Raw genomic sequence first — 15,815 nt, forward strand, 5'->3', positions numbered from 1 at the left:
GAATAATTATACTCAGATACTTGTTTATGGGTGGAGCTGGGTTTCTTGTGTGCAAATAAAACTGCCTGAAGTACACATACTGAAGTACTTATGCTTTCTTCAGTAAAAAGCTTGTTTGTCTGTGGGTTGGTTGGTTTGGTTTTTTGTTTCTGGTTGTTTTAATACTTCAAGTTGGACGAGAGCTGAAACTGGGTATTTGGTAACCAATCTGATAGCTCAGATGGGATTTCAGTAGTATGCTTCTCTGTAGGCATTTCCCCAAAGGCACGTTCTTCAGTTTTCCCACTTGACCCTCTCAGGCATGCCCTGCAGATAGGAGAGATGGTTACTCAAACAGCAGATTCCAGACCTTCATCACAGCTGAAAGTTGAGGTAACACAGCTGAGACCCTGAATTTCTCCAAGGTCTGGGGTGAAGTAAAAACCTGGGAAGAAGATGCCTGCAGTCCAGAGAAGGGGCATATTGAGTAGTTTATTGGATTACAGGAGCACAGTAGGGGAGAAGCTAGGTTGGCACTATGGGGTTGTGTGCACTGCTTCAGGACGAGCTGGGGTTGGGAGCAGGTGGTTTCATGAGCATATATATGGGTATCCATGGAGTTGAGTAATCCTCAGCTTTGGTCTGAGGTCAGTTTTGGGGGATGGGGCAGCAAGCCATGTGGAGATGGGTCATAACATCAACAAGCCACTAAAAGCTAGGTGTAGCAGGGGATTTCTGGAAAATAAGATGATGCTTCATTTTTCCAGTGCTTCTGAGTGCTTGACAGCCAGCCCTGGAGCTGCTGTTGGCTGCGTGCTGCCAGGCTCTTTGGAAGGACCAGTTGACTAGTCCCCTGAGCTTCCCAGTGGCCTGGGACACTGAGTGGAAGGGACCGCTTTGTGCCTTTCAGATACGATTGTTATGGGGGAAGGGGGTGCATTGGAAGAGGAGGAGAATGTGCAAGTGATGCACTGAAGATGGTAGAATGAGTGCACCCCAGGTACATGCAGGGGAGCAAGAACAGAGAGAAACTTTTCTATATTAGAAATAATAAAGCCAATAAAAGTAGGCATTGTGTGTAAAATAGTTATTTAATTGCCATAAGACTATTGTGGCAGGAGGAAAGAGATTGGAGGAAGAAAGGCTATCAGAAACCAAGGTCCTCTGGTTAATGACTGGGATAAAAAGCTGCACTATGAGTTCCAGGGAAAGAAAACTTGCAGCCAGAGGATGTGTAAAGTCCAGAACCTCTTCTCCCAAAAAGTCTGTAAGAGTTGCAGCTGGCATGTTTCAGACTGCATTAGCACGTGTTTAGACAGGAATTTTACCAGTCCTCATTCATCTCAGTAACGAAATGTGCAGGTTTTTTAAGAACTTGTATCAACATTTGTGTCAGCAGGTGATAACAAACTAGCTTTGCTTTTTGAGCGCCACAGAACAGCTCACAGTTCTGTTTCTGAAGTTCAGAGTTATTTTGATGGTAACGCATTTTGTATGTGTGCTTATACAAAGCCAGGACTTGTTTTGTTAAGAAGCTTCAAGTGTCTGTGGTAAGCTGTTAGCAGCCTGCAAGAAGCAGCAGCAGGAGGTATGGGTAAATCTACCTAGCTTTATGTGGAGGTTGTAGTTACATCTGTTGTGGCTAATGGCCTTGACATAGATAGGGATGTTGTCTGGGGGTCAGACTGTACCTTAATTGAGTTCAACCAGGGACAGCTGTAGAAGATGTAATGTGAGCACTGCTTTTCCGTGTTCCTAGTGCTGCTTAGGTCTGTGAATATGAAAGATAAAATTCTTGGTTACACGATGTTGCTTGGTCCTAAATGTTTATGCAAAAACTATTTTATTAATTTATAAAACCGTGATCTTATCCTTTCCTGAAGACTTGTCTTTTTGAAAACATTTTAGATACGTGACCATAGTTCTTTAAAGAAAAATATCAAGAAATGAAAAATGGAGTGTTCCTACAGTGAGACTATGTACACGTAACTGACATTCCCTTTACTGTGCTATCAGATTTAGCAATGTATAATGATACACACATCCAATAATATCTTCAACAAGGGAAGCAAGAGTATGAAATTTGAAAACAATTTCAACAGTTGCTTTTCCTCTCCTTTATTTATTCCCGTATGTTTCTGTGTCTTTTGGTGTTTGGGGGGATGAGGAGGAGAGGGAAGTGAGGGTAAACACTGCAAAATTTCCAGAGGTAATAAAAGCCAAACAAACAAACTTTCAGTGTGTTGACCACAATGGGAAGAATATGTTTAGGTGCCATGATCGTTTCAATTGCCGGCTGATACGGGATTTTAATAGAAAGTTTAAAAACTGACTCTCTCTCCTTTTCCTTATTTATCTCTGTTCTAGATGAAAAGGAGAAATTTGAACCCACAGTCTTCAGGGATACAATTGTCCAAGGCCTCAATGAAGCTGGGAGTGACCTGGAGGCTATAGCCAAGTTTCTGGATGCAACAGGCTCACGTCTTGATTATCGCCGCTATGCTGACACACTCTTTGATATTTTGGTAGCTGGCAGCATGCTAGGTAACCTGCAGTGTACCTGATACAGAATTTTGATAATCAGCCTTGCTTCTTTTAAGATGCTGGTTTTTCCTTTACAAAATGGAAATTATAAACTGTATTACAGCTTTCCTTATCTAGATACTTGTTGCATCTCATATCATAGCATTGTTTATTGTTTGTAGTGTAGTAATATCTAGGGACTTGATTGTGTGAGGCATTCTGCAAATATTACAAAAAATGGATGCTGCTCTGAGAAGCCTTCAGTCTGAGCTGAAACAGCATATAAATGCAACCGCAAAGAAAATAAGAGAGATGCTAACTAGGGGAAACAGAGGAATTTATTAGCATAAAAAAAGTGTAATACAGCACTCCAGGTCATTAGGTGTTGCAAAGCTTGCTTTGTAGACATTGCAACAAAGGCTAGCAAAGAGGAGAAGTGAAGTATAATGAGGAATGCTTTGTGGATGTTCATGGGGCATTTCCTCCAGGTATCGGTGGCAGCTTGGGCAAAAACATGCCTTTCATCTTCCTCTGTGTTTTGAATAAGTTGACTCTTTTTACTGGTCACATTGGTTTGATTTCTGCTTCCTGCTCTTTGGCATGTAAGAAGAAAAGATGTTTCTGTAAGATTTGAGGTAATGCAGGAAACAAAAGCCAGTGGAAATACCTAGGAAAAAAGCTCTCAACAAAATAAGCCAGGAGAAAACTTTTGCAGCAGTGTTTTGAACATTTACGTGGGCCTGGTAAGCATTAGAAGGGGTTAGGAGGATGTTCCAAGTCCTCAAATTACTAACAGAGTGCTAATAATTTTCTCTTTGGAAAGGATTTATATTATTGTGGTGTTTAAAGTAGTAGTTAAAATATGCGCAAGGGTTATGCTCCTACCCATATTTATTTGATCACACTCAGTGCTCTCAACACCAGCCTAAGATTCCTTAGTGTGAACTGAATCTCTCAGTCCTGTGAGGTCTGTATGATCTAAGGTGCAGCGTATCAGCCAGCCGTCCCTTCTGACAGTTGCCACCACAGCCTCGCAAAGCTCCGTCTCTGTTACCCCTTCTCCCCTGTTAACTAACCCTTGCCTTTTGCCTCCATGATACTCCGTAAAATAAGACTTATTAGACTTATTAAATCTTATAATTATATAACATTCTCTAAAGTGAGAAATTGTTTCTTCCTTTTTTTCTTCCCCCCTTTCTTTTAGCTCCTGGAGGCACACGCATAGATGACAATGACAAGACCAAGATGACCAACCACTGTGTATTTTTTGCAGATGAAGATCATGATGCCATTCGAAATTATGCTCAGGTCAGTAAAGGCGTGGTTGATTACTGTTTTCCATTTGTGTATCAAAAGGGATTACAGTGGAACATGTGCAGACTGTCTAGGCTGCAATAGGCTAGTTAAGGACAGTTGAAATTCCAGTTAACCAGTAATCTGCCCTAACCTATAAATTTTAGGTAAGAAAATAGGATATCTAAGATAATCTGATCACAGCTGGCAATGCTTTCTTTTACAGAAAGCAGTCTTACTTATTTCAGTCTGCTGTTGGTTCAGCATATTTTTAGACACCATCCTTATTTTTTGTTGACCTTTTCTGTATGCAGCCTGCAAGATTTGTATGAACATATTTTTAGAAACACATGAAGTATATGAATGACAAAAAATATAAAGCTCATGCCTCTAACCTTTAGTTGTGTAACTAGCTAGGAATTGGGCATATAGTCCAAGAGGTTTAATTTCTCCTACATATGTGATATATAATTTCTTTTTTCAGGAATAAGGCTTGCACAAATAGGTCTATGTGAAATTAACAGAAAAAAGCAATGAAGCCTAAAACATTATTGAAGAGAAGCTAACATTGCATGACTCCTTAATGGAAGATAATAATTATATGAGAAAATACAATAAGAATTCTATTGAAAGTTCAAAGCCACCATGCAATTCTGGATACAAGTAGGATTGCATAAAAATGCAATACCATTGAAACTCCCATATGTCAAAAGTCTGTTGTTAATTAAGTAACATATTTATCTTTTAAAATAACTAGTTATTATTGGGATACTGGAGACAGTTAGTGAAAGCACAGAAGTCACTGTCCCTGCTAAGGTGTTGAGAGTGGTCAGTTGCTGAAAAGGTGCATGGTTGATTTAAAGGGTGCTGGGATCAGAGTCTGCGTCGGTAGCAAATGTTTGCTAAATAGCAGAAAGCTCCTTTAAAAACACATCTTTGATAATCTGAAGAAGTGAAATATACTTATTTCTGGAAAGGAAGTCAATATATCTTGTGTATCAGCTTTATTATCTTTTAAAAACAGGGTATTCTACTTAAGGAAAATCTCTGTTATTGGTAAAAGCATTGATTCTGTCATCTTGAATTTTAATATTTTACTGGTTTGATAATAAGAATTGGCAGTACCAGCCCTCCAAGGAGAAATTTAACTTTACAGTAAAAGGTTGCATGTTGGAAAATGGAAATGAAAGCTTCAGGATTTGAAGCAGTGGAATTTGCAATGTATTCTCTGTATTTCAAACCAAAAGCCACCAAAATAAGTCAAGATTTTGTAGTTAATGCCTGAAGAGATGTATCCTTTTATAGACCTCACCAGTTTTTTCATGCATAATGGGAAATAGAGCACTTACTGTATTATGAAAAAGTGGAGTTAAGCTAAAATAGTGTTTAGAGGTTCCTTATCTTCTAGGTAATTTCTTAACTTTGACTCCCAAATGAACCAGTAGTGTGGCTATTTTTGTGGTTTTAGTCATGGAAACAATTCAAAGAGTGAAAAGTCTTCAAGAAAAAAGGCTAAAGCTAGTGTTGATATTTTAGCAGATTATTTGCTTATGAAGTGTACTTCTGTCATTTACAGGGACTTACAAAAATATAAAAAATTTTGTTTGGAAATATGAACAAGATGCTAGCTTACATTTTCATCTTAGACCTTATTTTACACCTTATTTTATTAGAATTCTGTGTGTGTCTGCCTCTCAGCGTGGCCACAATTTGTTTTTTCACTTGTTCTGAGCCAAAATACTACCATTTAGGGTGTTTGGGTGTAGTTTATGTTCTCTGAAAAGTGAATTGAAACTTTCTAAACTTAATTTCTCTCCCCACCACCATCCAGCCTGACAATAATGTCATGTGTTCCGCATATAAACCTTTTTACCTGTGACAGCGAGTCATATGTTTTGTGCCCTTTGTACAGTAGTGAGAGCAGCGATTTGTTTATTTAATTTCTTATCTCTCCCTTCTTCCATCTGAATGCACCCTGCACCTGTGCTGCTTCTGCTTTCATAATCTGTGGTCACATGATGGGAAACAAATGGTGAAAACTGGAGAACAAGTGTTTCCAAGAACATACTTGTAAAAGCTTGTCAAATGTTCTTTCTCTTTCCCTGGCAGTAGTGTGTTTTGTAAGCATTCCTGTTAGTGGATTTGACAAAGATCCTGCATCTACTGAAGATGCCCAGCAGTGCTACCTGACTGCCTCACTCCATCGGCTTGCACCTGACAACGTCCCCAGAGAGCTGCTTTACCAGGGGAAGGGTGCGGAGTCAACCTCCTTCTTCTCCTCCTTTGCCCTGCTTTTATCTACGGATAGGGTGAAAAGTAGAGTCGGAGTAAAATTTTGAGAAATATGAAAAAGACGACTCAAACTGCAGTAAATTCTCTGATTCAAACATTGCACTATGAAGCAAGAATTGCAGAACTTGTATTTTTCCACTTGTGAACAGACTAATAGAGAAGGGTGTTTCATGGTCTGCCATGAGGCAGAAAACACAACAGATAACTGCAGAAATATCATTCTGCTGGCTGCTTATTTCCTGGAAACAATGTCTAAAGAAAAACTGTGCAGTGGAATATTAGAGTGTGAGAAGCCAGCAGTGCTTCCTACTTTTTATTTCCTGCTGTGAAGATAATAAAAAGAAAAAATTGTCTTATCATGGATTAGTCAAAGATCTTTTTTATGGATTCAGTAGTGGCCGTCTTGTTTCCCTTTGCCTTTTTTGTAAAGAAGGATGGCTGCAATTGTTACATTTTTTAAGTTAATCTGTGTTTATCTTTAGGTCTTCAATAAACTTATCAGGAGATACAAATATCTGGAGAAGGCATTTGAAGATGAAATCAAAAAGGTAATGTTGGTGGCAGTCTCCTCTTGAGCATTAATATTTTTTACCCTATGTCTAATATAACTGTATATGTATAAATGTGGTGCTGTTATATATTTTATTTAGCCCTACTGGAAAAGAGGATGGAACCTACAGGTGGCACCTTTAGTCTGCAAATCTAGCTCTTTGGGAATGCTGCTGGCAGCACTTGATGTAGCATAATTCTGAATTAATGCTTCCTTTGGTTTCTTTGGCCAAACTCGCCTTCTATCCCAGGCTTTTTTGTGCAGAACTTTGATATGCTTTGGAGAGTAGTTCTTAATGAGAGGTGGTGTTACTATCCTGCTAATAGAACAGCTCTCTGTGGTTTTTCCATAGAATAAATGCAAATCTGCTGTGCAGAATGTCACTTGATGTATGACTATTAAACTACTCTTGCATTGTGGAATGAATCCCAACCACAAGTTTTTGTATTTGAGGCCATAGATACGTGCAAGAGAAAGTCATCACCACTGGCAGAGTGCTCAGGATTTGCCTGTTAGACTGTGGTGGATATTTGTGGGTACTGTTTTGCTTTGTGATACTGAATTCTAAGGAGACAGGAGAAAACTGGGTAGAAATTTTTGAAAAACAAAATACTGATTTATTTTGTCTATTTTGAGTTCCTAGTAACAGATGTAAATATCTTTTTCTAATGGCCTGAATAAGTAATAAACACTGTGCTCTGCTGTAAGTTAACCTGCATGATGATAACGGCAAAACCTGTCCTGTGACTAAAATACAATGTTTGTTAAAAGTTTAAATAATACAGAAACACACTTTTACATTAGAAAGATTGCTGCAAGGGTCAAATGAGGGTAAGTCTGGAGTATGATGCTTCACCACCACCTCTTGTGGCTGAATAAATTTGGCTCTGATTTATACATTCTTGCTCACAGAGGAAATTATTTTTGCACTTGTGGCCAGCATGCCTATTAACTGATGCTGATTGCTCAATACATCATTCTAAAGACCTAAATTTACCTCTATGCCCACACAAATCTAATGTTCTTGCTGTTAATTACTATAATCATTGACATGAGAAGCGCTGACTCATAGCATTCAAGTTTCAAAGAGTGTTCAGCATATTGAGCAAATGCCATGTCAATTCAAGCCGCCTCCTCTCTCTTCTGTAACTTGCTTTATTTTGAATCCTCTAAGTCTCTTAAGAATTCACTTTGCACACTTAGTGACAAAATGAGACTATGGTTAATATATAGTACTTTAACCCTTCAGTTGAGGAACAAGTGCCTCTGATGTGAAGTTTAGCCATACGTTAGCTTGAGAGAAAGCAGTAATTTGAGGTACAGTGTGACTGGAGTCATGCTACTCATTTAAAGCCATTGGAAGCATCCTAGCCATGGCAGTGTGGGGTCAGAGTGGGCTAGTTCACCTTGCAGACTGCAGATCTCAATTTTTTATATACATGCTTTTTGTATAGTTTTCAGTGTCAGATTGCATCTTTTATGACAAATCATGAGATTAGTTTTGCATAGTGGTCCTAGATTGAAGGGAGATTTTTCCAACTACCCTTCTATTGCCACCCTTAGCGCTGGTGCAAATCTTGGTGTGGCTCCTGGGGACCTGGCCTTTTGGTGTGGGTGCCAGGTGTGCTCTCTTCTTCAGTTAATGCACTTTTTCTGAGAATTAGAAACTAGGAAGGTGGTTGTGAAGGTGTTTGGGCCTCTGTATTGCACCTGCACTGTCATTGCCTTAAAACCCTTGAGGACTATTCATAGATGCCTTTTGCTTACCTTCTCCCTCCCCTTGCTTGTGTGAACCCACCAAGTGACTGTCTTCTAGCCAATGAGGCTGCTGGGTTTTTAACTATTTAATGCTTTTATCCCTGTGTGCAGTAACTTGTATGAGAGCAGCTGCTGATAGAGGGTCAGACGATAGATGCGTTAGTATTTCTAGGTTTTTATGAAAGATTTAGTAGTTCAAAGACTACTGCAGTTAGTCGGTGGTTAGAAAATCAAGAGAGCGACTCCTTGATGTTGTTTCACATGTCACTGTCCCAGCAATAGAAGTGATTTTTCTGGCAGATTCATTAGGCAGCTAAAGCACTTGGAGAAAATTAGCTCTTCTCACAGAAAAAGTTGTGCTAAGAAAACCAAGGCAATACCAGCAGTTTCACTCTAAAGAACCAGATGGTGTCAGTGGGACTTATCTTTCAAGAGGGATTGTCTTAAATGGCAGTATTTGTACAAGTACTTGCTTTATGTCTTCTAGTTCATAACTTTGTCATTAGGACTTCATTATTTCCCAACACCTTTCCCTTTTTCGTCTGCTTCTAGCTTTCAAATGTTTTATTTCTTAATTCTCTCCCACCAAAATCGCCAATTATTCTTTCTTCTAGTGACATAAGCAAACCATACATCTAAAGTTTTACATCTACATTGTTTTGTGCAAGCAATTTAACAGAAGACAAAGATGTTTAAGTGCATTGCTCACCTGCTGTTTTTTGATATAAGCAGTTTAAGTTCATATGAGCACTGCCCACTGTACTGGCATAGACCTATGACAACATTTTGCAATAATTTCAGTAAAATTCTCATCTTTCTTACGTATGTATTTCTGTTCAGGTCAGTGGATGAAGAATGCAATATTAGCTGTCTATGTAGTGTGTTTGCATGTTTAAGTAGCATTCTGTGTAGGTTTTTTTAATTATCAAAATTGGGATAAAGTACAAGTAAGTATATTTTTGGTCTTAACAGTGGTAAATATTACTGAGTCGTATGAGGATGTCTGAAGTACTGGGATATGTTATAAGGTCCTTTGTTTGTGTTCCAGTTTTCCTAATGAAAGAACCCCAAATCAAGCTGGGAATTATAAAATAAGAGGAGACTAACATTCTGAGATCAAACAGGGAGTAAACAGAGATGCTTTAAGTCAACTAAATAAAAGGCAAGAATCAGTCAGTGGGTATCTGTTGTTACGCTAGCTGCCTGTTCCATTGATGATAATTCAGTGCTGTCTACAGATGTGACAAACTGTCAGATGCTAAAGCAACAGACCATTTCAGATAATGAAGATATAAAAAGACACCACACTCCCTGTGTGGATAAAATTCCCTAATTTTTGCTATTAAGGTTTCCAGATCTCAAGAGGAGAGCAGAAGCACTTGTTTTTCTTGTATGCTTTTTAATGTTGCATTCCTGTCTTTACTTGTGAGTATCTTTTCTGCCCAGAATTTGTGCCTAAAAGACTTTTTCTTTAAAGACAAAAATAGCATGGAACAGCACATTAGGTCTGGTCTTGTGCTTATTAGGCATTCTGAACTCCCACTTAAATAGGTGGGAGTTCTTATAGCTGTGAGAGAAATACAAAATTGTGAGCCAGAACTGCACATTTTATGCCTGGAATTGGTCTGTATCTGTAACAAAAGCAGTAATGCCAGTGCTTGGCTAACAGCAGGGAAGCATCAGCTAGGAGAACTTTCTGTGGGTGGTTTGGTACTATTCTGAAGTGACTTGGACATTTTGTGACTTCCCTGCTGAGGTTTGTAATCGTGATGGTAAAAGAAGAGCTCTTAAAATAATTAACAATAAAAATCTGAAACAACAGCTTTGAACTGAATGTTTTGTTCTTTTTGATTGTTTTTAAGAGGGTTTATTGAAGGTTTTAATTCTTCCTATCGTCCAGTCTCCCCCTAAATTAGACTGTGTTTCACAATTGCTTGAAAGTATAGAATAGTATCCTTGAACAGCAGAAAATGACATGTATAAGTTTATTTGAGCTGCTTTTAAAAAAATTAGTAAAATAAAAATTATGCTAGTAGCGTCAACAGTACTTTAAGCAGTGAGAGACGTATAGAAGATGAGGTTCCTGCTCAAAACGTACTGCAGTGGGGTACAGTTCAAGAACACCATAATTCAGATTCAAGCTAAGAGACTTGCAAGAAGCATGTTTCAAGGGAAAGGGAAGAGGATGAGGCTGTGAACTTCATAGATACGTGATTTCAGACCTTCCAAAACATTTAAACAAATACAGATTTCTCAAAACTAGAGTTGATAAATATTTGGATGTCCTTCTTTTAGAATCCTTCTCTACCTTGGACTGCATAACTCTGGCTTTGCAGCTGGATTTCCTGCTGTTGTTGCTTTCATGACTCAAATCTGACATGAATGATTATAACTGCTCATGATCTACTCATTACTGACAAAACCCAATGGAAGTTACAGCTCAGAAGTATGTCAAAACCTGATTGGTCATGTTAAAGTAGTCAGTGTGACCACTTTCTAATCAAACTCCTCATCTGTTGCTTGTATGGGAGCAGAAGGAAAAAGAATTAAGTAGGCTACACAGAAATCTAAAGCTGTTTCCTCTTTGTTAACAGTCTCAGTCTCCGTACTTGCAGTGAAGAGCAAAAGGTCTAATTTCAAGTTTTTTCTTGTGCAAATCTCATTTTGTTACAGTATTGTTGATAAAGCTTGTATGAAGAAAGGTTTAAATCCCCAGGCCTCCATTTTACACTAGGCTTATATTGAAACTCTGTAAAAATGTTTTCAGTTTTCCCATTAAATGTGACCCCGGATTTCCTTTACCTGCACCATTATATATACACCAGTTAATTGCTGCATTTGGAAATACAGCACGCCATTTGTTTCTCATCCATGTGTTTAGAAATAGTAATTCCATTCATCTGCATCCCAAATTTTCATACATTTTTTGGTTGTGAGTCACAGTTTGTTGAAACAAAATTACACCTTAAGACTTTATAGTTTCATAATTTTTCTTTTAAGCTAGAACTGCATGTTGCAATCATTTGGCTGAAGCCCACTAAAAAAAACCCAAATGGTTTGTTTGTGGTTGAATCATTCAGGCCTGTGTAAGCTGTAATTTAAAGCTGATGTTGTTATGTAAGTACTACTGTATAAATGAGTTTTTTTCAGTTCTATTCACTGATACAGAGCAGAGTTATTCATAAAACACTGCATGAATTTTAATGACTTAGTTATCTGGATTTTTAAAATATTACTACATCTGGAAAGCTTTACAGTTAATAATGAGCCGTTTAGATATCTTGGAGAAGAGCTCTCACTGTCCATGGTAACAAACAAGCACAGGGACATATGTGATATTCTGTCACTTTGTATGGGTAAGATTTGGTAATTAAGAAATACCCTTAATTTGGAAATGGGGTGGGAATTTTCCATGAGAATGAGCTGTTCTGCTTTAATTGCACTTATTGCTCATTCAGAGAAGGAAAAAGGGTGTCATGACAGCAGAAGGTAGCTGAGTAAAGTGCTGGTAGCTGAAGAAGTAAATGAGAATTCCTTTTTAACTCCAGCAATGGATGTCTGCAGTCTTTTTTTTTTTCCTCTCTTTTTTTCCTTCTTTTTTTCTTTTTCTTTTTTTTTTTTCAGTGATGATAAATTTGTAAGCTAGCTTCTGATGGAATCACCAGCTTTTTGCAATGAATGAAGCTGCCCTTTGCTGTCTAGCCTCCTTTTTCCCATCACCCCTATTGTGATTGCTAACAACATGTTAAGAATACATTATTAACAGTAATGCTATTGACAAAATCTCATTTTGCACTTTTTTCCTGGTGTAAAGAGGTGTAATATACTTCTTCAATATGCTTTCAAGTCATTCATTTGAACATACGAAATTAAGATATTTAAAATAGACTTAATTGCCATTTTTAGACTTCTAAGAGGTAAATATGTAGTTCAGATCAACTAGCACTTAAGATGATGAGATCTGTAATTTTTTCTCAAGCTGTTTGTTTCCTCTTGTAGTTAGTAGTGGGAATGGCGAGGTCTTAAAGCAGCTTCTGTTCCTGTCTGTCCTTTGTCAGCTTTATCAAAAATGTCTGAACTTGAAATATGTTATTTTAGCCAACAGAAAATCTGTTGTAATTGTGCTGTGTTCCCTTCCGCAAAAGGAAAACAGGAAGCTTTCTCATCCTTTTATTGTTTGCATGAGTAATAGTTTTTGTAAGCTAGAAAATGAACGGCAACTGCGTGGGGCTTAGTCTGAACTCAGAAGATGTGAATGAGCAGGCTCCTGTCAGCCTGCTGAAATCAGCAAGTGTGTGATCCTAAAATTTCTGTGGGTCTCAACCCTTTAACAAGCACTTTTATTTTCACACATATATACATATATTTGGAGAAGACAAGCCCTGTCTCCCTGAGTAAGGCCATATTCCACACGCTTGTGTCCTTATGGAAAGTGAAATTATAAGCAATCAGTGAAATGTCACTGCCATGCTTCAGGACAGATTTTGATGTATTTGCTATTAATTAGAATAGGACTTCTTCAGAAATAAGAAATTAAAATGCCTGCTAATATTCGTCTCTACCTGTTACCATTGTCTGGCTCAAATATATCTTCCCCCCCCCCCCCCCCCTTCTTGTCTGACCCACAGCTTCTGCTGTTTCTTAAAGCCTTTACTGAGACGGAACAGACAAAGCTGGCAATGCTTTCTGGCATCCTGTTAGCCAACGGGACTCTTCCTGCTACAATTTTAACAAGCCTCTTCACTGACAATATAGTCAAAGAAGGTAAATTTCTATATATGATCTTTTTTCTTACCTTAGTTTTAATAGGAGATGTATCTTATTGCAATATATTTTATATGTTGAAAGCCTGTAACTGTACAACAGAAATCAGTATTTTAAAGCAGAAGCATATACAGACAGCAATGGCCAACATACTTCATGAAATCTAATAAAAGGGCAGTCAAACATAGGAAAAAAGCAACAAAAAAGCAAGAACAAACTCCAAAGGATTTATGTTTTTTGGAAGTTATACATGTGTGCAAATTGTAGAATATATGTAGCATTGTGATACTATAAAAGTGTGAAGTATAGCATCTATTCCTGAGACATGTCTACTAGCATTTTTTCAAGTGTTGCCAGTATCTTGTGCATGTGAGTGTGAAGTAGGACAGAGAGCACATGCAGGCCAACTGGATATTGCAGAAGAAAAAAAATTTCAAACCCTCTTTCTGCCTTCATACCAGTAGTGATCAGTGATTGATACACTTTCCCATGGACTTGTATTTACCATATGTTGAGTAACTGTTCTTTCAGTCTTAGGGCAGAATGCCTTTTTGAGATTACTTTTTTCCTCTTTTTTTGAGGGTTTTTATTTATTTATTTATTTATTTATTTATAGCCATCTACTTGGAGTCCTGATTTTCCAAATGCTTGCTCAACAATGTCTTTCTCTGCCAGTTACTGACTACCTGGAATAATTGCAAATACACTGTCAGTGTTGAATGGTTTTCATGAAATCTTTTTGGTTTTGTTAAAGACTTATATTTTAGCTAAAATGTATTGTAACTTTCATTAAAAAAAAAAAAAGTATTCTAACTTCATGTTCTCATTTGCAGCATGCTAACCATTAGATCTGTTTTCTAAATGCTGCAGAAAGAAAAGCCACAGCTGCAGCTTTGCTCTGTCATCACCCACAGCTTTTGGAATCGGAATTAAACTAGGAGAAAATTCAAACAAAAGCACTAATCCATGTCTTAGGGTGATTGCCTGAAATGTGTTTAAATCAAAGTCTGTTCCTAGTTATGGGAAGAAAAAAGGCATCTGAAAACTCCAATTTTTAAAACTCAAGTAATTTGTTATATTTTAAGTTTAACACTTTAGGAATACAATTGTTATGTACAAATTCTAGAACAAGTTCCACTTGCATTATGAACTTTTGTTTCTAGGAGCCCTAAGCTTTTGTCAGGATCTTACATATACTTTTGGTTCTTGGTTTATATATATTAAAAGTGTACCTGTATCAACATTTGGGGAAATGGTTGTTCAATCAGTGTTCTGCAATAGATCTTTTATGGAAGAATAATTAAAGATGTGAAGGTAATTGCAAAACAGGAAAAAGAGCAAGGCTTAAAACAGGTAGATCATATAAGAATAAGCTTGATACTTTCTTTGATTTACAAAAAACACTGCTGCAGGCAGGTGAGGTTAAAATACATGAGGAAACAATTAGGTGTCCTGAGGGAGTTGTTGATCGGCATGTTTGTATTGAATTGTAGCATTGGCAAAGAATTGACTGAAAGTGAGATAAGGGTAGATTGTGCGGACAGGAGATCTGTCAAGTTTGAGGGCAAATACCTTACTTTAAGATTACCCTTTTTCAGTGTTGTCGTTACTTTTACTGTGATGTATAGATGGAAAAAAAATGTCTTTTGGGGATGGCTGATGTATTTCTAGCAGACACAGAGAAAGGTCTAGGCAGTGGTGGAACCTCATCAGGGTTAAGTGTACCCTTCTTATCACCCATGCTGAAAAAACAGTGCAAATGCAAAGAGCAGCTAACAGGTTAATCAGTAAAATGAATGGCTGAAGTTACTTTCTGCAAATAGGGGGGAAACAAACCCCCAGAAAAATAGAAGAACTATTTAAAGGAAAAGACAGCGGTAGCACATGAATAGAGTATAGAAACTGGCCAATGATAAACTTGGGCTGTAAATTAGAAGTAAGTTTGAAAACATATGCGGTTAGTGAAGCCCTAGAACAACCTCCCTCTAATATTTGTACTGGCATAAAACTTGTTTTATTTTAAGCTAAAACTTGAAAAAGGGTTTAGGACATGGGTATTGGGACAGTGCTTGGTGACGACAGAGATGAATCCATTCAATTTTGGTATTGAACACATAAGCACATGTTGGATATGCTGAACTTTGTTTGCAGGTTCAGAAATGACAGGTGGAAGTTATGCCTAACTTCCCTGTTGGTTGACCAGGCTTTGTCAGCCTTGACTAGTCAACCTACAGTACTTAAGACTGCTGCATCATGCTGGTTTCACTTGGAACCTGCTGTACAACATGTAAAACAAGCCCAAAGTAGTATTTCCAGGCCTGTCTTAGTGTGGCATTGCGCATCCATGGTTCCATGTAGTACTTCACTAAGGATCGTGCCTTATGACTAAGCTCTTGAAATAAGGTTGCCAAAACTGTCGTAACAGTCAAGATCTGTAATGAATGTTAATGAGGTTTACACTGCTCTGGGAATAATCTCCTCTGTTCTTGTTTGATGACTCATTTAGTCAATGTATCCTAGAAATAAAAAGAATGGATATCTATCTATAAAGTGGCTAAGAATGACGAAGTTACTTCCTCCCAGTAGGTCCCATCTAGCTCTCAGAGCTTCAGGACTGTTTGGAGGTGAAACAGAAAATTATAATGACTGGCTGTAG

At 37.8% G+C, this 15,815-nt stretch overlaps 1 protein-coding gene across 1 annotated transcript in view; it reads left to right on the forward strand.

Moving 5' to 3' along the window:
• The window catches only part of BZW2 (basic leucine zipper and W2 domains 2), a 58,644-nt gene that overhangs the window by 26,056 nt on the left and 16,773 nt on the right, over window positions 1-15,815 (forward strand). Inside the window, exons 3-6 of the mRNA XM_075050254.1 lie at window positions 2,347-2,523; window positions 3,707-3,810; window positions 6,570-6,635; window positions 13,024-13,159. Of these exons, the coding sequence (XP_074906355.1) occupies window positions 2,347-2,523; window positions 3,707-3,810; window positions 6,570-6,635; window positions 13,024-13,159 (483 nt within the window). The remainder of the gene's footprint in view (window positions 1-2,346; window positions 2,524-3,706; window positions 3,811-6,569; window positions 6,636-13,023; window positions 13,160-15,815) is intronic.

This window comes from Buteo buteo, chromosome 2 (assembly GCF_964188355.1).
Source record: "Buteo buteo chromosome 2, bButBut1.hap1.1, whole genome shotgun sequence".
NCBI lineage: Eukaryota > Metazoa > Chordata > Aves > Accipitriformes > Accipitridae > Buteo > Buteo buteo.